Raw genomic sequence first — 25,617 nt, 5'->3', positions numbered from 1 at the left:
TTTCACATAATGATTTATATAATTAAATGGACTGCTAAACATGTTGTTTTCTGCTTATTACTGTAAGCACTGTGTTCTTGGGCATCCTGCCGGGGTGGTAAGCCATCCTTGTTCTACTTTTCATGTTCTAGACTACTTGCACTAAAGGGCAGTGTTAGCCTAATTGTCTAGAGTTTTTTTTCATCTATGTTTCTAGCTTGAATCTGGAACATAGTAGTAATGGGAGGAGATGAGTGATATAATGAAAATGGAAGTGGTTATCAGAACTAGGTAGGTATGTTTTGGGAACTGCTAGTATAAATTAAGCTATAAACTAAAATATCACACTCCCTCCCAATAAATGCAGGTAAGCATTCATACTCAATGAACAGTTACTCCTGTAACAACATAAATGTTTCTAATAATACAAGATGCATGTCTCTATACTAATTGTGAGTATCTATAATGAAACTTATGTTGTTTTATACTGTACTACATTAAATAATGCTGTCCATTCTGCAATAACTGCAGGCTGTGTGCTACACTCTCTTTAAGTCTTTATACTGTAATGTCTAATTGCACTTTGCAAGGTGTTCATAATGCTGAAGTAATGTATGAGTACAGATTAATACTGCATGAAATCATGTGCCACTAATGTAGGCAAGGTACAATGTAAAAATAATGATATTTAATGTCAGTCTTGCTGAAGCACACTAATATGTATTTAAAGTATATCATAGTATGTTGTGCTGTTTGAAACGGTAAATACAAAATTAATTGCAGTAGTTGCTTGTCGTATAAGCTTTTGTTCCCATTTTTACTCTGGATTGCACCCATTGCAGCCATCCTAGACAATAAAGTGAAATAACTAGTTAACTAACTGAACAAATAAATTAAATATTGTGACTTTAAGGATTGTGAAGGTAAGTGACAAAGATCACCTCCTCTCTACTTGTCATCCAACTTTTTTCCAGCTCTGACTATGTTTACTGCTCTGTCACAAAGGTCAGAAAATAGGCGGTTAAGGGTCAGATCTTCTTTTAGATAGTTAATGGATTTATGATGATATCTATGATAAGTCCATCACTTTGGATCCAGTAGGACATTCTACATAAACAATGGCTTTATAGACTCAGCATGAAATGTCTGTTTTTGTTCTGATCACCTGATGATTATTGATTATATTATCTGTTATCTTAGCCAAACTGAGATGTGATGATAGTGGAATATGATTCAGGACCAAAAGGATCTTAATCTGGATTTAGCTAAATTTGCTGGTTCATAATATCTGAACAAAACTACACACAACAATAATGATAATTCCTTGTGAAAAATCTGTTTCCTTATCTAGGTTACAGGTTTACAGGTTAATACTTAAGCTTATGACAGAGGACGTTGAGCAACTTAGCCACATTAAACTTGTGAAAAGAATAAATTAGTTCCCTGTTGGCAGAAGATGGTTCACACTAATACCAGACATGAATTTGTGGTTGCCCATCCAATCACTGAGGTTAAGTTTAAGGTAGTCAGGAAAGTGTTTGATTTGCAGAGGAAGTGTGTAGAAAGTTATAATTGCAGGGAATGGCATTTTGAGAATGTGCTACTAGTCAGGTGTAAAGACATTATGGAACAGTAATACGAAGATTCTGTAAATTAAACCATTAGGCATTCTGTTACTTGACTCATATAAAGCTTTATGTAAAAACAGAGAATGTCAAAATGTTGTAGGGTTATAAGTAAGCACTAGTATTTAGTATGAATGTTATAGGGTTATGAGTAAGTACTAGTAGTATAAATAAGTACTAATAGTATTCAGTCTGAATGTTATAGGGTTATAAGTAACTACTAATAGTATTCAGTCTGAAGGTTATAGGGCTATAAGTAAGCACTAGTAATCACTCTGAATGTTATAGGGTTATAAGTAAATACTAGTAGTATTCATTCTGAATGTTATAGGGTTTTAAGTAAGTAGTAGTAATGAGTCTGAATGTTATAGGGTTGTAAGTAAGTACTAGTAGTATTCAGTCTGAATGTCATAGGGTTATAAGTAAATACTAGTAGTATTCAGTCTGAATGTCATAGGGTTATAAGTAAGTAGTAGTAATGAGTCTGAATGTTATAGGGTTGTAAGTAAGTAGTAATAATGAGTTTGAATGTTAAAGGGTTATAAGTAAGCACTAGTAATTAGACTTAATGTTACAGGGTTATAAGTAAGTACTAGTAATCACTCTGAATGTTATAGGGTTATAAGTACATACTAGTAGTATTCAGTCTGAATGTTATAGGGTTATAAGTACATACTAGTAGTATTCAGTCTGAATGTCATAGGGTTATAAGTAAGTAGTAGTAATGAGTCTGAATGTTATAGGGTTGTAAGTAAGTAGTAATAATGAGTTTGAATGTTAAAGGGTTATAAGTAAGCACTAGTAATTAGACTTAATGTTACAGGGTTATAAGTAAGTACTAGTAATCACTCTGAATGTTATAGGGTTATAAGTACATACTAGTAGTATTCAGTCTGAATGTTATAGGGTTATAAGTAAATACTAGTAGTATTCAGTCTGAATGTCATAGGGTTATAAGTAAGTAGTAGTAATGAGTCTGAATGTTATAGGGTTGTAAGTAAGTACTAGTAGTATTCAGTCTTACTAGTAGTATTCAGTCTGAATGTCATAGGGTTATAAGTAAGTAGTAGTAATGAGTCTGAATGTTATAGGGTTGTAAGTAAGTACTAGTAGTATTCAGTCTGAATGTCATAGGGTTATAAGTAAGTAGTAGTAACAAGTCTGAATGTTATAGGGTTATAAGTAAGCACTAGTAATTAGTCTGAATGTTATAGGGTTATAAATAAGTACTAGTAATCACTCTGAATGTTATAGGGTTATAAGTAAATACTAGTAGTTTTCAGTCTGAATGTTATAGGGTTATAAGTAAGTAGTAGTAATGAGTCTGAATGTTATAGGGTTATACGTACTAGTAGTATTCAGTCTGAATGTTATAGGGTTATAAGTAAGTAGTAGTAATGAGTCTGAATGTTATAGGGTTATAAGTAAGCACTAGTAATTAGTTTGAATGTTATACGGTCATAAGTAAGTACTAGTAATCACTCTGAATGTTATAGGGTTATAAGTAAGTAGTAATGAGTCTGAATGTTATAGGGTTATAAGTAAGCACTAGTAATTAGTCTGAATGTTATAGGGTTATAAGTTAGTAATCAGTCTGCAGTCCACTACAAATCTACATCCTAAATTAACAGTTACAGTGTTCATAATTTAGCATAGCATGGCATAAGCATTTTGCACACATTTTTCATACATGTAAGCTTAATATTTACATCTGTGCATGTATGCACACCTTGTCCTTTAGCTAAGTCCAGTTCAGTGACAGACATTCATAACATATTCATCCCAAATGAAAGCAGTTCAGTGCTGATAAAGGTGGTGGTGGGGTAGTAACAACTATATTACCAAGAAGTTTTTTAAACAACTGGGAGATGTTCACTTTTATTTAAAATTACACCTGAAATGAAAAAACATAAATAGATACTTTCTTGAAATACTGGACATTACAGTTATTTTATCTACTTTACAGGAACAACTTATGGAGGTTAATCTAAAGTCCCAATTCTATTACCTAAAGTTCAAAATACATAAAAGTGTCACTAACCCTCCAGGAAGACCTATAGTCTGGAGTATAGGATCACTTACAGAAACCTTTAGTTATTTTTTGGAAGCTTGTTTGAGTCGGAACTTTTGTCATCTTTAGCAAAAGCTTGGTTAAATGATACCACAGAGTTTTTGAATAAAATTATGGGGGTAAGGTTGGAACAGCAATGGTATTTATGTACTTTAGATGTCAATATCTTATATGTTTCTATATTATATGAGGTTGGGTTGCAGGCACTATAATTCTGGTTAGAAAAGGCTGGCACTTTTTAATGTACTGATTTTGTTGTCCAACTGACTGAACTGGTTCTAATAAGAAATGTATTTACATTTCATAGTTTCATAGTTATCTACTAGGCTAGCAGCCTTAGTGGGCTATTTTGACCCTAGCCAATTTACATTGGTTAGAATCAAACCTTGTGCTTTTTGCCTGTAAGTCAAACACCTTAACCATTATGCCAACCCCACCCCACAAGCAAGTTAGAAGGACAGGTGTATTTGCAGTTAAAAGGTACAGCACTGGGGGTGGTTTTTGCACCCCTATATGAGGATCTGTTTATGGGTTATTTGGAAGAAACTCTTATACAAAATACTAACGCAATTTAATTTTATTTTCTAATGATGGACTGCGTGAGGTTCTTAGATAACTGTTAGATGGTTTGGGAAGGGAATAAGGAAGAATTAGGGGGTTCTCTTAACTTTTTGAATAATAATTTGATATCAACTTTACTTTAAAAGCAGATTTATTAAACAATTTACTTGATGTCAAGAAAACAAAGTATATACATGAGACAATTATGAGAAGAGCCAATAGAAAATCATAGAATTTATTGGTACAGAATGATAGATGTTATCGCTACCCTGCCCACCTTGCTAATAACTGCTAAACCTAACCCTAAATCCTTCTGCTACACCTTACTTTTTAAAACATCTTTCCATAACTCTACCACTAATAAAAGCAGCTTAGATTTACACACACACACACACACACACACACACACACACACACACACACACACACACACACACACACGCAATGCCTTACAACTATGCACTTACCTAACTGTACTCTATCCCTAACCTGCTCACACTCGTACAAACACGCCTACCCCATAAAGCTGAAATCTTCACAATATCTAAAGGTTTTGGCATTTGATGTTCTATTCATACCAGATCTTAAAAGTTTGATGAATGGAACAATTGACGTCTTTTCATAGTCATTCACCACACTGATCAGCAGCAAATTTGACAGAGTGAATAATAACTGTGTGTGTACGTGTACATGTGCATATGTATGTGTGTGTGTGTGTGTGTGTGTCTAAAATTCTGTATTCAAAGGTCATCTTTGTAAAGGTCACATATTTCTTTGTGCAATATTTACAGTGTTTATGTACACAGGACATAAATATTTCTATAAAATAATATTCTAACATTTATTTTTTCTGTCTTATAGGGCTTTTTTAATTTTGACTTGGAGTGCATGCAAAAATATGGAAAAGTTTGGGGGTAAGTTTATTGCTATTAACATGTATGCCATATGCACAAAATGCATTTTCTTCAGAAAAATGGTACCATGCTTACTTTTTTCTTGTCAGTTTGCTAATGTGTGAAAAGAACATATTTCATTTCAAATAATAATTTTAATTTTATCTCAGTCAGCCCTGACTATGGCCCAGGCACCCTGGGTTTGGCTTGCAGCTCATGTGCATGGCTGAGCTGGCAGGAAGATTGGCATGTTCATCCTGGAGGAATGACTGCAAAGCCAGTCGTGGGTTGTAGCAGCCTTTCAATGGAAGGTGTAAAGCCCATGACCTGGAGCATATAAATGGTCCGCCAAGCCACAGATGGGAGGTAGCCTTCTTTGATCATGTGTACCGAAACATGCACTTACACCAAATATGGAGCTGTGACCTCTACAGTGATATGGGTGGCACATCCATCTGACTAGGGCATGGGTTGGGCTAATAATAAGTAAATGTCCTCATTGTTGCAATGCCAGTGAGGACACAAGCAGCCCTCATGATTCTCTAAATAAAGGACCCCAGTACAACTCTTGTCCTAGTGGGTCTGCAGGTGATCCTTGCCACTAGAGAACAAATGAACAAAAGTCTGATTTGAAGAGGTCTGATGATCATCAGCTGTGGGGACAAAAAGTACCCAGGAAAAAAATAATAATTTGAATTTGAATTCTTGTTCAGGACACAGTGAGATTCGTGTTGCTTAACATGCTCTCCCTTTATCACAATTTTCAGAGCAATTTGTGCAACTGGTACCTTATGTGTAATGTAAATCAGCACAAGAAGTTGACTTTAATTTAAGAAATCCTGCTGTTTAAAAAGTCCTAAGGATAAGTAAGAGGTTGAGAATACAGTCCGCAGGTTCAGTAATGTGGAACTAGAAACAGTTTTACATCTTTTTGCTAGTTGTGATATATTCATGACTGAGGTTTTGTATACTGAAGAAGGCACAACAATGTGGCAAGACTGTTTTACTGGGGATTATGCAAACACTACAACATACAACTAGATAAAAAGCACTAGAAACATGAACCACCATAAAACTGAACATGAAGAAGCTGTGATCACATGGGACCATTGAACACCAACAAGAAGGTAGAAGCAAGAAAATGCCATATTGTGATGAAACGACAAATGTATTGTTAATCTTTGAAATAAGTGCATCTAGCACTTATAGTGTTCTGCATACTAAAGATGAAATATCATTACATATATCTCTGTATCAGCTGCAGAAGGAAGCAATTCTGACCCAGAGTAAGCCTCAAATTGGTCAATATTGATGAGTGCACTACCCTAGTAAATAAATAAATGCATTTTGGGCACATTGTGGGCTTTGAGAAGAGCACTCTTGGCAAACATCAAAGATTAAAGCAATGTTCATTTTATGAACTTTAATTGTACCCTAACTTAGAAATGGGGTCCATTCCTGTCACAATATTAGAAACCCAAAACATTTGGAGAAATTAAAAAAGAGAACTATTGTAAAACGTATTTCAAAAATCCCTAACCCAAAGAAACACACTTCTATAGACCAATCTCTGTCCTTCCAAGCCAGGAAAACATCCCAGAAAAACTCATTTTTGCTCAACTCATAGACTGTATCAAAAGGTACAGGATGCTTCAGCCATATCAGCGTGGCGTTTGGTGTAGGAGCACCATGAGTGCTCGTTACATACTGATTGATGATATTCTAAGGAGATGGACAAAGGCCACCCTACTGGTGCTGTCTTCATAGACCTCACTATATCCCTTGATCTGGTAGTCCATTCACTACTCCTTAACTCCCTTCTTAGATCAGACATAATCCAAGACTGCCTCCCCTGGTTTCACAATATCCCTACAGATGGATATCTCAAAGTAGAATCAGGGAACCATCATCTCTCCATGCACATGTTCAGTAAGACTACATCAAGGACTGGTTCTCTCACTCCTACTGTTCTCACTAGTCATTAACTTTATTTATTTATTTTGCTTTTGTTTACTGGGTTTATGTGACTGAGTGTAGTCAAAAACCTCTTGTCAGTGGTGTCCCAAGGAGAAAATGTTGTTAAACATACATTCAGTACTATACATGAACAGATATTAAATAATATACATTAAAATGATATATATATATTTGCTGATTAGATTGCATTCATATGAAAGCAGAGTCTGATGTTACAGTGTAAAAGATACTTATGCATTAGTAAATTTTTAAATTTTTACCATTTGAAGAGCTGTATTAGTGGGTTTGTCAGATAGAGATCATACAATTAGTGCTCAGAAATTAGTGCAGAAAATGTTGATATTGTAGTTCGGAGGTAGAGAGTAGAGCAGGTTCAAATACAATTATTAAGGCTATAATTAAGTTTATAATAGAAGTATAGAGGTGGGGATGAGCTGTGTCACAAAATAATGAATATAGCTGGAGGATGCTATTAAACCCACTCAGCCATAATTGGAAAACTTGTTATGGGTATAGGGTTCTGAAAGAAGAGAAATGCTTGACAATATGGAAAATTGGAGTAGTATTTTTCCTGTAGATGTACAGGAGCAGATCCATTTATCTGACAGGCAACGTTTTAGTTGTGTTTTTAATGAGTTTGCATTCTGAATAGATTTCACTGGTAGTAGGAATTCCTCTCAGCTCACCTACCTCAAACCCCTATCCTTATGTATGCAAGCAATATGATAATCTACAAACCCTACCCTTCCTACTACATTATTAAAACAAAACAACTTACAGACATCTAAATGCACTATCACTATGACTCTCATACAAAGACCTCATGCTGAACACAAAACATCCAACAGTATGATCTTTGACACAAGACAAAAGTCACCACAGTCCTGCAAAACTAGGCAACAAGGCATAACATCAAAGATCTCTTGGAAACCAAACCACACCATGCTACAAATACCACAATATCTAGCTGGACCAGCCCTTGAACTTTTAATTTCCCACCATCCACATGCTAAATCTAAAGCAGATATCCTATTTTTCTGAGACAAAATATTTAAGACTTTCTACATGCTAAACCTCAGTTCTGTCAAATTTAAGAACATGAACCATTACCCAAAGGAAACACATTGGTCAAAAGTTCATCTCAAAGAAACCCTCAAGAAGTTTTTTTTTTTTTGCAATGGGAATGCCTGATATGAAAATACATGTGCCTGTTTGTGTGTGAATTTATAATGATATAATATGTAGGTGTATAACATGTATGTATGTACACTCATGAATGTTTATTTATATATATATATATATATATATATAGTTCCCCTTCACAAGGTCGAATGGCTGAAATCTCGAAATACATATGGCCAAAGCCATATGCTCAAATTTCAGAAGCTCGACCTTCTGAAAGGGACAGAAAAAAAAGCAAGAAAACACAAAACAGTTTTTCTGCATGGGGGCAAGCCCCCCTGCACCCCCAATGCCCCCACTACTTATTTATTCTAACTCCAAGATCGCACTACAGCACAGAAATTGAAATCTCCCATTCTGCACTGTATGCCAATCCCCATTCAGAAGGTCGAGCTTATAAAATTTCGAGCATATGGTCATGACCATATACATTTCGAGATTTCAGCCGTTCGACCTTCTGAAGGGGAACCACATATATATATATATACACATATTCATAGATATATATATATATATATATATATATATATATATATATATATACACACACACACACACACACACACACACACACACACACACACACACACACACAGACACATACATACACACACATATATGCATGTATATGTATATGTATGTATATGTATATATATATATATATATATATATATATATATATATATATATATATATGTGTGTATGTGTATATCTATATGTATATGTATATCACTGAACATCCCGTGTTGCTTTTGGTGACAGATGGTTGGACATGGCGATTAGGGAGTTGTTCTTTTCCTTTTCCTCACTGTTATGTGATCTCAGCGTTAGTATATAAGAGTAGTAGGGAATGTGAAGCAAATAGCCCCTCTTATGGAGATGTAGTTGGGGGTTGATTATTTCCTTGAAAAAAAATGAATGTTTTATTTCCATTTTTGACTGTGCAATCAGTTAAATTTATTTTGCTTATTATTTATTTGACATTTGTTAGCCGGATTAGTCCGACTGGGCAGCAACCCTTTTTCAGCGGAGGCCTGAGGAGAAAATTTTCAAACAGTACAAGTAACAAAAGTAATCGTATGGCAGAGGTTATCACTAAGCTAAAAATGTAAAATTACAGATTCGTCTTAGAGTAAGATGAAACAACATGCTAGAAATGTTCAGATAAATTGAGCATAAAAGAGTACAGAGTTACATACAATAGCAAGCAGGATACAGAAAATATCAACAAATTTGCAAAACAGAAAGAACAAATATGTTGTAAATGTTGAATATATACAGGAGATAATCTGAAGGCAAAAAAGCCAATTTCCAAGACCACAGCTGTGGGAGCTGTAAGAATTACTGACTATTAGTAGCCATTTTAGAAGCAAAGGCAGAGAGAGGAGGGAGAAATAGGTTGCTACAGTAGTACTAGAGGAGGGGAGGTGGACTAAGTTGGATCATTTCATGAGCATGTCCACGATGTGCGGAGATTATCCTTTAGTGTTGTTTTGAAAGAGTTAAGGTTAGAGATTAATGTTAGTTTATGCCAAGCATTTGCCACTTCGTAGCTGTAGAGGAGTTTACCGATATTTTTATTGGGCACGTAAACTTGCAGAAGATGCTGTTGGGAGCTATGGAGCTACATATGTGTGAACTTGTTGTTATTCGCTGCTTTGTTCAATCATGGATAATTCACTCATATACTAACCCAAGGTTTACATAACCAAGGAAAAAATAAAGTGTCCAAACAAACTATGCTACTGCTGTCACAGGAATAAAAGCCACACTTGCAGTGTTTTTCTGTGGGAAATAATGATTATAAAGTTTGTTATTATCAAACTAAAGTTAATCAGTTTAAACTTTTATACTCCGCCAAGTGTGGGGTAATGAAAATGCACACGTTTAAGAACACAATTCAGTGATTGCTAACTTTGACGTATGGTGCAAGTTAACATCTCCCATGGCAAGTGATGGTTGAAACATTTTGTTTATTACTACCAGTTTGGGGTTTAGAGGACATGACTCATGTACAACTTAAATTTAAAAAAAGTTTGTTTTCCCCTGTGTTAATAAAATATCTTCAGTTTTATTCCTTAAACACCTCTTAAATATGCACTTTGTGCACATCTTATGTGGCAAAAACATAAAGCACTCTTACAGAATCATTCTGTAGAAAATAAATATGGAACTATTGCCTTTTTCATATTGAAGTACTAATCTGACCAAAATCACTTGGAATTGTGTTTAGTTTGTATAGAGAATGCTCAAAAATACTGCAACTATAGTGGCATTGTAGGTAAACTAGTACAGCTTACAGAGTCTGCATGTTTGTGATATGAGTCAGCATCACTATATAACCACTTCCTTTGGAAACCTGACATCCAAATTATGGTGTTAGAGTAATTCTCGACACAGTAAAAATGCTCCACTGAAAACCACATTTTTAACTTTGCCCATTCCTCACTATTGTGCAACACAGCAGTTAAGACACACTATCAGAATTTCAGGACTCTTCACTGTGAATCCTGAAACTAAAAAACCTAAGTGCAGTCTTCAGAATGTAACAGTAAGTGCTGCATTCACTGTTGCACAAAAAAAAACAAAAAAACAAAACAGGTTTTGTCCCCTTGCATCCCAGATGAGGGGAGCTGCACTCTCCACTCCTCCTCTACTTATACTTGTTAACTAGGAAATGGCTTTTCCTCAGAGAAGAGAGAATACTTTGAGGCATTGCAACTTCAGAGTTAGTATTTATTTCCTTGCAACTGCACTTAAATTATTCTGTTCTAAGCATTGTACTTATAGGCTTTGAACATGCAACAGGAATCTGTGCAGTTACTATATATAAGTTAGAAGGTACTAGGGGAGGGTACCCTAATGCAAATTATTTATTTTTGTATTGGCTCTTTAAGACAAACTCTCTTAGAGAAAAATATTTTGTTAACGCAAGTAGCATTGTTTATGCATTGGCCAGGATCCTTATTCTGGTTACATTTTGCATGCTGGCTGCTGGGTTGCAGCCGCTCCCCCATTAAAAAGAAAAAAAGAAACACTATAAAATGTAAAAAGTTGATTCCACTTCCAGTTTTACTTTCTGCTCATTCTAGGAACACCACACATGGGCAGAGTTCCGAAAAAACCCAAGAGTGAAAAAAAAATCAGCTTAGTCCACTCACCGGACTGCTTTCAAATCAGCCCAAATGCAAACTTACTCCACTAAGCCATGGAGCTGTTTCACATTGCATTTTTTTCTGTTTTTGAAGACATGGAAACATCATCAACAAAAATTCACCAGGCTGCTGCATGAAGTGGCGAAGAGGATTGCCTAACTGAGATAGCCAAGTAAAAGAATATCACTGAGCTTAGCCATAGGAGTGAGCACGGGAATATTTTTTTATTATTATTATTGTTATTTATTTATTTATTTTTTACAGACAAAGTGCCTGTAAATATGTTCATTTTGCCATGCTATATTACCTGAGTAGCACAGCTGCCAGCCAGCAATGCAGACCAAAGCTTCTTCTGTACAGCAGGGGAAACCACTTTATTGAAGGTATAGGTTGTGGCACACAGCCTAGTAGGTACAGGCAGTGTAATACACACATATACTATGTGGTCTGGGCTTCTTCGTCTACCAAAGGCTTTCACTTTAATGTGCTATGTCTGGAACAGAGTTAACAGAGTAAATATTGCGTTGAATGGTCAGCCTGCTGTGTCTCAGTGCGTTGTCTTAGTATAGATGCTTTCAGTAACCACTGCAAAGAAGTACATCTGCAACTTTGTCAGTATGAACTTTGTAATTTATTATTACAGATTCAAAATAGTTCACAATAAGTGCTTGGTATGCCTTATACCCTAATGTTTCATTTCAATTTCTGAAACAGTGCTCCCTAAAAATAAATAACATTGTCAGCTCAGACATTCAAAAGATAATTCATTAGAGACGTGCTACTTCAGAGGTAATGATGGAAAACGTTAATGGGGATTAACTTATGCTGTAAGGATACTACAGGGAGAGCTCATAGTCTTGTGCAACATATATATGCAATATATTCTATGTGCCAGTGTGTGTGGTATGTGTGTGTTTGTGTGCATTTATGTTTTAGGGGCGCGGATACCCTCAGCTGTCCCTGTTTTTGCAGAATGTTTCTGATTTCAGGTCGTATCTAGGTCTGTTCCTTGTAAAGTTTGTGTTTTCTTCTGGCAAATCAATATGAATCACAGTCACTAAATAATGATGACAAACATTTGAGTTTTAGACTTTACAGCCTTCAAAAAAGCATACAGATGTAAATCCTGTTATTTTCGAAAGTAAATAAAGGTAATAGCTATTACCGATTTTGGTCCATTGTCTGCTGTTTCTTTTTAGCTTTATTTCTAAGTGATAAGAAGTTGAGACCTATGTGGAGTGGGAGTTTGCAGTCATCTGGCTGTATTCTAATAGAAGTAAACTCAGGATAAGATAAAGTTCTGTGTGGCAGTTATTTATTGATTAATTAATTTACTTATTTATCGAGTCATTTGATCGTAGACAACCTTATGAGGTGTGCAGTCACAATAATACACATGGTTATAATTGACGATCACATTTGTGCATTGGGGTGTTAAATTACTTTGTCTAATTGTTGCTATTTTTATTTTATTACATTCTGATATCCGAGGTATATTCAATCAATAAACCTAACTTTAATTTTTGGGTACAGGGATTGACTGTGGATAAAAGTGATTGACACTGTTGTCATTTGTTTAAAGTAAGCATCTATTATTCGGGTTTTGCAGAAGTACTGTGCATATTTTTTTTTCACTTTGTGTCACAGTCAGTCATCAGAATTGCATGCAATAAGTAGCTGTCTGTGGTGGTCGGAGCAGGATGTGTGCAATAGTAACTGATCATTGGCAGGCTGTTGTATTGAGTTGTGTTGACTTGTGACAGTGCTTGATCCTCCCGTTGAGATTTAGGCTATTCACTCCTTCTACCTGAACTCCTTTTCACTTTTTGGATTTTATCCGATTGCTGTGATTTCTTCTGTCACACCCTGAGCATATGTAATATGTCCCTCTGACCATTTGTTCTTTTATTTTTCATCCCAGTCTAATAGCAGAGTGGTATATAGAAGATAACTATGTGTTTTGGAGGGGTTAGAGGGCAGGCAGTATTCCCAAAAAGACTGAATATATTTCCGTATTCATGACTTTTTTCAGGCCATCATCATTAAATCAGAACTTTGTTAGAAAAAAAATTTAAGATGCACCTCAAAACATGTGGCTTCTGAGGTCATAGCAGACTCCTGTCTGAATTCAGTTACTTCTTCCAGGCTGAAATTACAGTAGCATCTTGGCCAGTTACAGAATGTTAAAAACAATGGAGGGGTGGAGTAAGACAACATATATGAAAAGCAAGAAAGAAGTGATCTGTGTGGATGGTGTTGGGCCAGGATGGAGAAAAACAGAGGAAGGCACTGAGGAAGTGCAGGGGTGACTAGTAAGTAACATAGGGGCCCATGGAGTATTGATTGCAGCTATAAAGTTGCCGTAATGAGTGGGTTTACACTGAAGCAGTCTGTGGATAACAGTGAATAACCCCATCTGTTTGATCATAGATAATGGTTATTGATCTGCTGTAATGCAGCCCCATCCCACTGTATTTGACACCACCCATTCAGTTGCTTCCTGTAGCCCCCTTGCTTTGAGGTCATCAGCCACCACTGCATTGGTCGCACATTTAGTATAAGCTAAATACATCATAATAACTGCAGAGCTATAGCCGTTTTGTTGCAATGCATCGTATCTTCACAATAACTTCAGTTTAGTGAATCCTACTTTTAGTCAACATGTAATTCCAGTTTATCGACAAACAGAATATTGTCACTGGAAGGTTTTCAGCATCTTGTAATGCCAGTTAAACTCAGAGAAGATAATCAAAGCTCATCCATGGATGGGACTTCAGTATCTCCAGTCAAATCTGGCCATATACAAGGAATATGCATCAAGCCAAACTGAAATTCCAACACAGATTTTTCAAGAGTCCAAGTATTTAAAGGAATGCCTTCAACTAAGTAATTGTACTTCTGAAAATAAAGTAAAGCCAGTTCCAAGTCATCCTGCTTCAAAAAAAGAGACTAACTCCAAATCATTGTTTTATAGGTTTTATTGGAATAAGCACTTTCATCCTTGTAGACTTCTTCAGATCCATTTCTTACATCTTGGAGTTTGTTTGCCTAATTAGCTTTCATTCAAAACTAGCGGATCATCTCTGCTTTCTCTAATGCAATACCGATTTGTGTGGCTTACTGAGTGGTCCTCGCTGATGTCTATGTTGTTTTCTTTGTGCTAGCTCCTACTGCTTAGATTTTCCAAATTTGTCCACTTTTTTCACTGATTAGTGTAACCATTTGTGGCTGTCACTTGTCTTGTTGTTTCCTAGTTGCTGTGGTAGAGGTAGTCAGGGCTCAGATACTTGTTAGTTACAACCTCCAGAAGGTAAACATGATGGGAAGGGTGGCTAAGCATGTCATATCATCATATGTAATTAAAATGTGTGCACTGAAAGTCATCAGCATATCCTGCTCACCTTCCTGTGTTGTGTAAGTAAGTCTTTGCTACTTCCTGTGGCAACCCAATTAGTTCATTTCAGCCTTACAGGGTAAGAAGTGTACATTAGTACATCAGTGTGATATACAGGTGTAGGACAAAGCTGTTGGCACAAGGCAGGGCTGTAAATGTCCGTAGCTATCTGCTGGATATTCATGGCTGCTGGAGCATTAACGACAACATGCAGTAAAGACTCACTGGGCTTTGACTTATAGCTATGTCCTCCAGTCTGCTTCAGGTAAAACAGCCTGAGTGTGTGCCTGTTGTACATGGCGTCACTGACTTACATATTGCAAATGTAGCACACCAACTTGTTGTTCATAGACATATTGCAAATGTACTTAAATAGACAGATAGATAAATAGATAGATAGATAGATAGATAGATAGATAGATAGATAGATAGATAGATAGATAGATGCATACATAGATAGACAGACAGATAAATGTAGCTATTGCTATATATGTCTTGTCACTGCACATCTGATATACACTGACAACACCTTCTCACATACTTTCCTTTCAGTCTGGCACTGCAGGTGATAAAATTATTTCTTTGACAAGTAAATGGTTAGCATGAAAATTTTTTTAAATATATCCTCATGGTATATGTCAGGGTGATGCTAGCAAGCAAGATCAGGGTGGAGGTACCTGAGGTCACTATAGTGGTGTCTCAGTTGCTCTGTGAACCACTGGACAGCAGTAACCATTGTCAACATCTGGGAGAAGTTATACCATACATCCACCTTCTAAGTGGTCTCTCAAAGGCACCTACCAATCTGTTTCTGGAGCCCCTCAGCAAGTTCAATATGAAGATCACAGTTTTATTCACACACAAAGCTAAAACCTCCTTTTAGATTCAACAGACCCAGCTATGTCTAGTCAACTTTCCATGAGAAACACAAGTGACTCCATAAGTGCAGCAAAATGCAGACAAACACACATATCATCACATTTTTAAGAATTATAAGCACCAACTTGTGAAGGTTATCATGCAACACATTTTGAATGACTTCATTTGCATTGCATTAGCTCCTCATTTGCTTGCACTTATACCTCTCAACTGTCCAGATTTTCACAGAATGTCCAGATTTTTGACTCAATATTTTTGGTCTCTTCCTCATAAGATTTGTGTTTTTCTGGCAAATCACTGGGATGATCAGAGGATTAAAGTCACTAAATAATGACACACATTTGAGTTTCAGACTTCAAATCCTTCTGAAAATATATGTTAAAACAAACCCTGTTACTCTCACAGCTTTCTAAGTTTATAAGAGCAATATTTGAAAAGTGTCCCCCCCATTTTGTTGGGCTTTGTCCACATTTCTTGCACTAAGAGGTTGAGAGGTATGCTTGCACTACTTCATTTATTTTTTATTCACTGATTTGCATAGATTCATAGAGTGCAGTGCAGGTCTGTGTGCTGCTGCTGCAGAGTTTGTGTTTCTAAATCACAACACCCTGCACATTGTCACTATTTGTGCAAACTGCTAGTAGGTACTATAAACTTCACTTATGAATCCCAGCCTGTAATGTCAACTACCTGTTTTTTAGGTCAGAGCTTGGAGAAGCAATTGGTGAATATTACTAAATTTGACATCAATCTTTTTTTTTTGGGGGGGGGGGTTGAAGAAAGCACAGATAATGGCCATGGGTGAAATGAATGGCCACTGCTGGGGCAGTTTTAACATGTAGTGTCATGAAGCCTTTAGTAGTGGGACACTGACTGAAGTAGTGGGACACACAAACTTTAGTAAATGCATTCCATTTTTACAAAAACTTTGTGAAATATGTATATTATTTTCCAATAAGATATGGATTTTGTGTATATTAGTAATGTTTAAAAAAGTCTTATTTTCTTGCATCATATCAATAATGAGGCTGTTTGACAAATCATGTTTCAACTCTTTACTTTCTGAAGGAGAACCCAAAAAAGGTAAAGAACATCAAAATGTGTATAACAGTAGGTTATTTATAGTTTTGCCATATGTGAGTGTGACCAGCGAAATCAGGCATGAGGAGATGTCCTGTACCTGCAGTTTAAATTTTATGATCTTTAGTGCTCCCACTGGCTCAGTAATCAAGGAGCCTCAATCATCACCCCTGGCAACAGTGGGGAGCGTACACACTGGTAGGATGACAGCTACACACAGTAAAGTGCAATTTTGCTTAAGAACACACTGAGACCACAGTCAGTCTGGGGCTGGTTTCTCCTTCTTTCTCCAGATCCCCAATAAGACTCCCCACTGGCACAGCTATAGAGTTGAGTCCTTAGCCAGGGTTCCAAGCCATATCCTCCAACACTCTCTCTGTCCAACAAGTGCTTCGTGTCCCTGTCCATGTAGATGACACACACACTCTTGAATTGTTTTACATGCACACACACACACACACACACACACACACACACACACACACACACACACACACACACACACTCTCCCCTGGGAAAAGCTGGCACAGGTTTACAAGCTATGCCCCCTTTTGCCCAGACTATAAGGTAGTTATCACTGCCACCAGAACCCGTTATCAGCTACTTTAAGGCCCTTAGCAAAGGGTTCCAATCCTACTGTGTAATGTTACTATTAATCCAAATGGTAGTTGGACCAAGAGCAAGGCTATTAGGAGTGGCCATCACAGTATCACCAAATAGATATGCAAGTACTCTAAGAGCTTAAATATCTCTAGACAGACCAGCCACAATTGAAATATATTTAATAATAAATAATAAAAGAGCAAGACAATACTAAATATGCATTTACAGTGATAGCAGAGTTCAAAATCACAAGAAATATTTAAAACAACATTGCAGGATAGTCTCAAATAAATACAAAAAAAATCTAAGCTATACTTCACTGTAGTCTTAATTGAATCTAAGAGAAATTAATGTGCCCTAGTTAATTTACTTACAGCAAGGCAAGACAGATGTGGTAAGTAGATGTTTCCAGCTGATGTTGTTAGGTCAACGACAAAATACAAAATGCCCTATCTCTCTCTCTCAAGAGACTTCTTAAATTAATATCATATGTTAAACTGGGATACTTGCAGCATTGACATCACTTTTTGTCACCTCATTTCAGTTCTCAGGCTCAAAACAACCATTGCTAGAAACTGGTAGCATTTAGCATCTCCCTGAGAAAAGGGTCTATATTAAAATCTCTAAGTCTGACAATATCGAATACGATGTTGTTGACATGAGAATACCGAAAGTGCACTACATCGAATGTTTAAAGGGAAAATCTCAGTAGGGGGAAATTTCTGTTTACTTCGATATAGTGCATTCTCGGAGTTGGTATATTTAAGCAGGGGGGTGTGGGGGGTGCCTACACACTATTTAGTTTTTTTTTTTAATTTAATTTTTTTTTTTTGGTTTCGATAGTTTAAGATTTCAATCACTAAAGTTCGATCTTTAGTGATTCGAAGGTTTAATCCTTCGAGATTATAATATAGACCCTGTGAAAATACATAGCCTTCAGATGTCTGCAGATCCTGGAAGTCATAAAATAATAAAACACTTCTACATCTCAAGCCTAGTAATTATCTCTCTTTCGAGGCAACACAGAGAGTCCCCTAGTGTCCCCTAGTGTAGACATCCTGTCTCCTGTTGACTGAAATTGAAAAATAACATCTGTTATTTATGGCCTATCAATAAACTACCTCAATCTCAACTATTCTTAAGTTTTGCAAGTTAATCCCCTGTTAAAATACATACATCTGAACAATTATAATAGTGTATAAAAATATCTCTTCAGCACACGTCTCTACAATATGACACACAGTTCTAATATATTTGTAACACAGGCCTATGTTGCTATTCACAAAGGATGCATAACCATTTACAAAATTCCAGACAGCTGGGCTGGCAGTATCTCCTTTTGTTACATTTCTATATAAACCATATTCTTCTTCTTCTTTCGGCTTTTCCCGGTTAGGGGTCACCACAGTGGATCACCTTATCTGCTCATGATTGGCAGTAGAGTTTTATGGTGTCGAGTTGCCAGCCCAGCACCCAACCTTCCACAGAAGGCACACACATGCACACACTCATACCTAGGGCCAATTTAGAGTGTCCAATCCACCTGCAGCATGTCTTTGGGATGTGGGAGGAAACCGGAGCACCTGGAGGAAACCCACGCGACCACAGAGAGGGCATGCAGACTCTGCACAGAAGGCACCCCAGCCGAGGATCGAACCGGAGAACCTCTTGCTGTGAGGTGACAGTGCTAACCACTGCACCTCTGTGGCCGCCCCTTCTATATAAATCATATTAATATTCACAAATGACATACAATTATTTACAAAATTCTATATAGCTGGGCTGGCAATATTTCCTTGTGTGACAAACTGATGCTTCTACTCAGTGATCTAAGCATGGATATCAGTATGAGACAGATAATGCTATAATGCTGCAGAGTCATGAGAAAACATATTGAATGTATCAGTAAATCTGTACCTATCTTAGTGTACGTAGAGTGAATTATACTAAATTTATTCTAACTGTGCTATCATCTTCATTTTATATATAGTATTTTTGATGGACGAACACCTGTTCTTGTCACTGTGGACACAGCAATGCTTAAAACAATATTGGTTAAAGAGTGCTTTACCATTTTCACCAATCGACGGGTATGTTCTTATTTATATGTGCTCACTCATAACTTAGGCAAGATTGTGAACAAATTGCTTTTTTACAGTTTTTTATCTGTTAAGCACTAAATTTAATTAAACTAGTTTAGTGTCAGCCTTCACATGTATTTTTTTGTTTTTAAAAATTAGCTTTGTGTTTGACTAATTTTTTCTTGATATTTTTTATAAAACAGACATGCATTACGGCCATTGCAAATGCTTGGGACTATACATTGTGTGTACTTTATATTCATCTGAACATTTCAAAAGCCACATTCAGTTTGAATATGATGTCCAGATACAGACTAGTTTGTATCTTTTGTAATGTTGTAAAAAATAGATAGACCGCTTACGTAAAGAGTATTAGTGGACATTAACCAAACCTATAGAATGTATTTTTTTGTTGTGTCTTTCGGCTTTTCCTGGTTTTGTATCCATATGAGTGTACTTCCTGGGGTAGTGAAGTTTACTTTTGCATGCCTCCAACCTATTTTAAAATAATCTAGAACCTAATTTCAGTCACTGATAAATTTATGTAAAACCTCTTTCCATCTTAAAGACCCTAATGGTTCCCCTCATTAGCTTGAGAATTTCAGAGGTAAAGTGCATTGGACTGACTAACAGCCTTAGCTTCAGTTTCTTGGAAAAACAGCACTTTAGGCCACCTGCTGAGAGTGGTATAATAACTGATTCCATTTTGACAATATTTTCCCCTTCCTTCTAGTATCAGATATCCATAATTCCCAGGTAAAGTCCATCCTCATTTGAAATATTTGGTCCCAGACTCTGTTTGCATCCTTCCACCTTTATGTGGCCCAAACACAGTTTAACGTGTATATGTATCTTATTCACACATCTGTGTCCCTATCTCCAGAAGTTTATGTCCCCTTTCCTTCCTTAATTGTCCTGTTTTACAGGAGTTATATACAACATATGAAAGGTGATTAGGTGTTGACCCCATAGCTGTGTCTACTTCCTAGTATTTCTTGCTGCGTCTCATGCTTTTCTCCAGCACTTTTCAGCAAGCATCACCTATTTTTAATATCCTTGCTTTTTTATAGTTCTAGTTTTGTAGCATCCCTTTCTTGCCTGGTAAATCCTTGTATATTAAACTGATTCTTCCTGCACCTCACTACAGTAATATATGTCCTCCAAGGGGGCTAATATTTTATTTCATCAACATTTATTTGTTTTGTTTATTCCTCCAGAATTCTTTTAACTTTTAGTAATCAGATCATTGCCTCTATGATGCTAAGATGATGACTTTGTTCCAAAACGTATCTGGGCTGTATCTACTTTTGTACTAACTTTAATCATTTATAAATGTTTTTATTTGTCCACAATCTGATATCACCTTAGTCCAGCTTCTCTGCTAAATCCACTACTTCAATGCAGCCTCATATCACCCGTCTAACTCCCTGACGATAGTCTCCTGTACCAGACTTTAATATCTTCCCCCTAACAATGTATCCCTTCCATTCTGCAGACCTTGCTTCCAGTCCTCTATCTTATCCTTTCATCCATCTTTTTGCACCATTTTCTTGCCACATCATACCCTTAACCCTATTCATTCCAGTTCCCTTTCTCTCTCTGTCTCTATCTAACTCCCTTTGCACCTTAACCACTGTTTTGCTATTCTTGCTGTCCCCTTATCTTTCTCTATCATCATCTGTATTTTTTGCAGCCCTATATGTGATTGCAGTTATAAAGTGTGGTACAATTTTTATACTTATCACCCAGCAAATTAATATTAAAGTAGTCTTTCTTCGGTATCACTCCTTTTTTACTACAATATTCCTTATTCCTATTCATCATGTCTTAGATGGTGTGCCCCCTTCTAGCCCTAGGTAATCTTGATTAATGTTAATGCTTCATGAACTGTATGGCCCTCTTCTCTTTCTTTCTCCTACCCTTAGCCACTAAATTTAATTCATTGCCCACTAGTCCAGAAAGGTAATGACAACTCTGAGTGCTTTTAAAACCTCTACAGTGACTCCATTTGTATCTTCAGCTAACATAATACAGTCATTCAGAATTATGCACTGAAAACTTCCCTTTTCCTTGTCTTTTAGCTAGTAACTGTTCTGATTTGTCTAGCCAAGTAAAACAGAATTACATATTAACAATTAAGTTGATGCCTGGAAGACGTTTCATTTTATTTAAGTGAAAGTGATATTAGAAGTATAAATCTTAGAACTAACCAAATCCTTTGTATTTTCTTTTAGGCCTCCTTTATGTTTTCAGCTGTATTGTTTGTAAAATTAACAAATATTAGTAATTATGCAGTTGTTAACTCCACTCCAGCTACATTTCTAACAATATTTCTCCATCTCTCTCTCTCTCTCTCTCTCACTATATATATATATATATATATATATATATATCTTGTTCTTCTCAAAGAATTTTGGGCTGAATGGAAAACTAGATGTTTCTCTCACAGTAGTCGAGGATGATCATTGGAAGAGAATCCGCAGTGTGCTATCACCAACGTTCACCAGTGGAAGATTAAAAGAGGTAAAAGAAATAAGCATAAGATAATAAATTATCTGAACAATACTGATATTACATACATTATTCTCTCAACATATGTGATACACATTACATTTTTATTCTTGCTTCAGTTTATAAATGACTTCAATGGATGAGCAAATATGCCTATAGGAAATTATTCTCTGATGTATTGTAATTAAGTCTGTTTCATTAAGATACAATGACATTTGAAAAGATACATGCATTATAGCTTACTTTAGCCGAATCAACTGATATTTACAGCATTAATAACTGGCGTGGTACCTTATAGCTCTATGTCACAAGATTGCACTTATTTTAAAATTCTAAGCATGTAACTGCACATGTTCTAAGTATGTAAGGTAACTAGGAATATTGGCTCCTTCTTCTTGTCCCTATAAAAGTGAAACAAATGCTAGTTTTGACAGCTTCCCAACTACACCATTTTCCATTTAGTGTCTCCTGTAGCCCTCAGAGCTGGAACCACACCAATGGCAGGTGGGGCAGATGAAGTGTAGTGCAATAGGCTTTCAGTGTCACATATGCTGGTCCTGCACACTAGGAAGGATCATTTGGAATGCCCTAACTGGGCAGAGCTAGTGTTTTAAACACATAACCATACATAACGTCAGCTAGCTTCAACCCCCTCTCCCCCCAGATGTTGCAGTATTGCTGGCAATTTACCTAATGATTGTAAACACATTCCCATCACTAGGGATGTGTTTTCATCTTTGTCAAACTTCCCTTCTGTGTTCCCATCTAAGCTTTTCTTCCCCCCCCTCCTTCTCTGCCTTGATTTAGTAGATTGCATCTCACTGAATACCTACTACAACAAGAAAAAATGGCATATGACAAGATTCCTGTAGTATTTTCTGGCAGTTTTTAACCCAGCCTTTATAGCTTTAGGGGACAAGGCTGATTAAAAAGCATTTGATATTATATCTTTGGAAGGTATATGCCACTGTATACATGGAGTATATATATCCTCAACACAGAGAGAGGCCCAAAATGTTTCAGCAACACAGCAGTCCTTAGTGTTAATTCCTTCATGAGATTTCTTTCGGTGCAGTGGCTTATAAAATAGGTAAACTCGTGGTATAACTGCATAATGTCTATTACTGCATCATTCTCTAAAAAGACTGTGTGAAAAAGACTTGCAAGTAAATCCTTCAGTAAACCACCACAGCAGTGTTAACAGAGTTTTTGCTTGGTGTGACAAAGACTTGGCTAATCGACCAATGCAAAGCTGCTTCTGACAAAATCAGGCATTATTACCCATGTCATTTCATGGCTTCAATGAGAAGGACAGCCTTCCATATCAGTGATTTCAGGTACTTTGTGATAATTTCCAGTCACCTTTTTCTAGAATTCCAAAGTGTACCATCTTAGTTTCTGTTTCCCTGTAGGTTCATATTCATTAAATAACCCCAGCAACCATTCCAAATAATTATTTTATTTCTATTTGCATTTTTATGTGTTCTTCCACCCACATGGTTACCATAATCAATGCTTAGAGCTGCAAGTAAATTTATTATTAATGTAGCTTCTACACATCTGCCTGATGGTTACAACAATTATGTTTTCATATCATATATTCTATTGCTTAATTTGTCCATCTGCATAATCTGCTTGTATCAACTGTATATCATCCATCCTACCATAGAAAATTAACCAGAAGTTAAACTCTCTGTACACCTTGATGGCCTGCTGATGATCAATGTGTTAACAGAATTGTATTAAATGCATTATGTCTGAGTCTATTATATGTGTTTTGGATGGGACCTACTACATACCCGATAACAGATTTGACTGTTGTACAGCAGAATATGAGCAATTTTGATGTCCTTAGACAGCCAATGTTTTAAGCTGAATGTACTTATCCTGACAGCATTCTTGCCTTATAGCGAAGCAGTACAAAATACTCACTGCTTACTTGGAGAAGTTAGAACAAGTAAAATGCCAAAACAGTCATGCTGTATGCATACCTCTCAGTGGTCCGGATTTTCATAGAATGTCCAGACTTTTGTTACTTTTTTGTTTTTTTTTCATAAAATTTGTGGTTTTCTGACAAATCAGTAAGGATTGAATTCATTAAATAATGACATACATTTGAGTTTCAGAGTTCATATCCTTCAGAACATGCATGATAACCAAAAAAAAACTGTTATTCTAGCAACTTTCTAAGTTTATAGGAGCAATATTTAAAATTTGTCCCTACTTTTAAGTCTTTGTCCCCCATTATTTTTGGCTTTTTCAGATTTCTTTTTCTAAGAGGTCGAGAGGTATGACCATATGCATTCAGTTAGGAAAGTCAACAAACATCTGAGTTTATATTGTCAAGCTCTATAGAACATATCTAAACTGGATTTGTAATGTAACTAAAATTTGGAGAGAGAGCGAGAGAGAGGGAGAGAGGGGGGGGAGTGATATATTAATGATATTTTTTAAAGTTTCTCATATAAACATAATTCTATAAAAATAGCTAGTTTTTCAAAGTTTTATCTGCAGTAAACTAAAAGTTTTAATATATATAGGGACTGTAGTATAAATACTGTAGCTTTCAAATCATCAGACATACAATGGTATGAATGAATGAAAAAAATTAAACTGTACAGAAATTAAAAAAAACACAGAAACTGTTTTTGTGGTTGGGGGGAACTGCCACCCCACCCCTGCATGCGAAATATAGTAACTTGAAGGTCACATTACCTTAGATATTTAAGGACTGCTTATTTTTTGCAGTAATAGAGCCTCCCTCCTACTTCATACTAAATGACTTTGATAGCAATTGGATACTGGTGTGCTATCACATATTTGTTCTTTTTGATTAAATACGATTTGTGTCCATTCATTATTTTAGCTTCACTGACAAGGGATTAATCTTTTAAGTGGTTAGCATTTTAGCATGTACCCATTTTGATTAGGTCTTTTTCGTTGTTTACTTAATATGAACCACAAAATAATCTGTTGACATTATAAAAGACAAGTTGCTTAATATTTTGCAGTGCATGTTAGCTACTGAGCTTTTTTATTTGTTTTACTGTTATGGTGACTGCGTGCAGTCCTTAGTGAATGGATTTAGTTCTTAGAGAACTAATGGATGGTTAAATATTCCTTGAAGGATGTTAAATCTGTTTTACACATTGCAGTGTTGTATTCTTGCTATAATGCTAGTTGTGTGGCATTCTGGGATTTCTAATAATACTAATAATGTGTCAGACTAAGAATCAGGCTAATAGAATCTGTCTCCTTTTTAATCTGAAAGTAAGAAGGTAGAGCAACTCCACAACTGAGTGCAAGAGTTTCAGTTTTGACTTTCCATTTTAAAGTCTGTGCATTAAACAAAAGCAATGTGCTGTTAGGAAATATTATTAACAACTGTAGTCAGTAAAACATTTTAAACTGGAGTATCATTGCCATGTGTTCCATTTATAAAAATAGCTCTGAATTTAATCACAAGTAACTTAAAACAAGCTGCTGACTGTGTTTTTTTCCAGATGTTTCCTATTATAAAGCGCTACAGAGATAATCTAATAAAAAATCTGCAGAAGAAAGCAGATGCCAAAGAGCCTGTAATGATGAAAGAGTAAGTATTTACCAAAAATAAATAAATAAATAAA

The 25,617-nt window shown here is 36.1% G+C and overlaps 1 protein-coding gene across 2 annotated transcripts in view; it reads left to right on the top strand.

Annotated features, from left to right (window-relative positions):
* Positions 1-25,617, top strand: part of LOC122816454 (cytochrome P450 3A9-like) — a 473,820-nt gene that overhangs the window by 26,928 nt on the left and 421,275 nt on the right. For both annotated transcript variants that reach the window (XM_044089262.1, XM_044089261.1), the window contains exons 3-6: positions 5,098-5,150; positions 19,390-19,489; positions 21,890-22,003; positions 25,495-25,583. In XM_044089262.1, coding sequence (XP_043945197.1) covers positions 5,098-5,150; positions 19,390-19,489; positions 21,890-22,003; positions 25,495-25,583 — 356 coding nt within the window. The remainder of the gene's footprint in view (positions 1-5,097; positions 5,151-19,389; positions 19,490-21,889; positions 22,004-25,494; positions 25,584-25,617) is intronic.

Source organism: Protopterus annectens, chromosome 12.part0, assembly GCF_019279795.1.
Source record: "Protopterus annectens isolate FY-2018-M chromosome 12.part0, PAN1.0, whole genome shotgun sequence".
Lineage (NCBI taxonomy): Eukaryota > Metazoa > Chordata > Ceratodontiformes > Protopteridae > Protopterus > Protopterus annectens.
The sequence above is the reverse complement of the archived record's forward strand: the minus strand, read 5'-3'. Positions and strand labels throughout refer to the sequence as shown.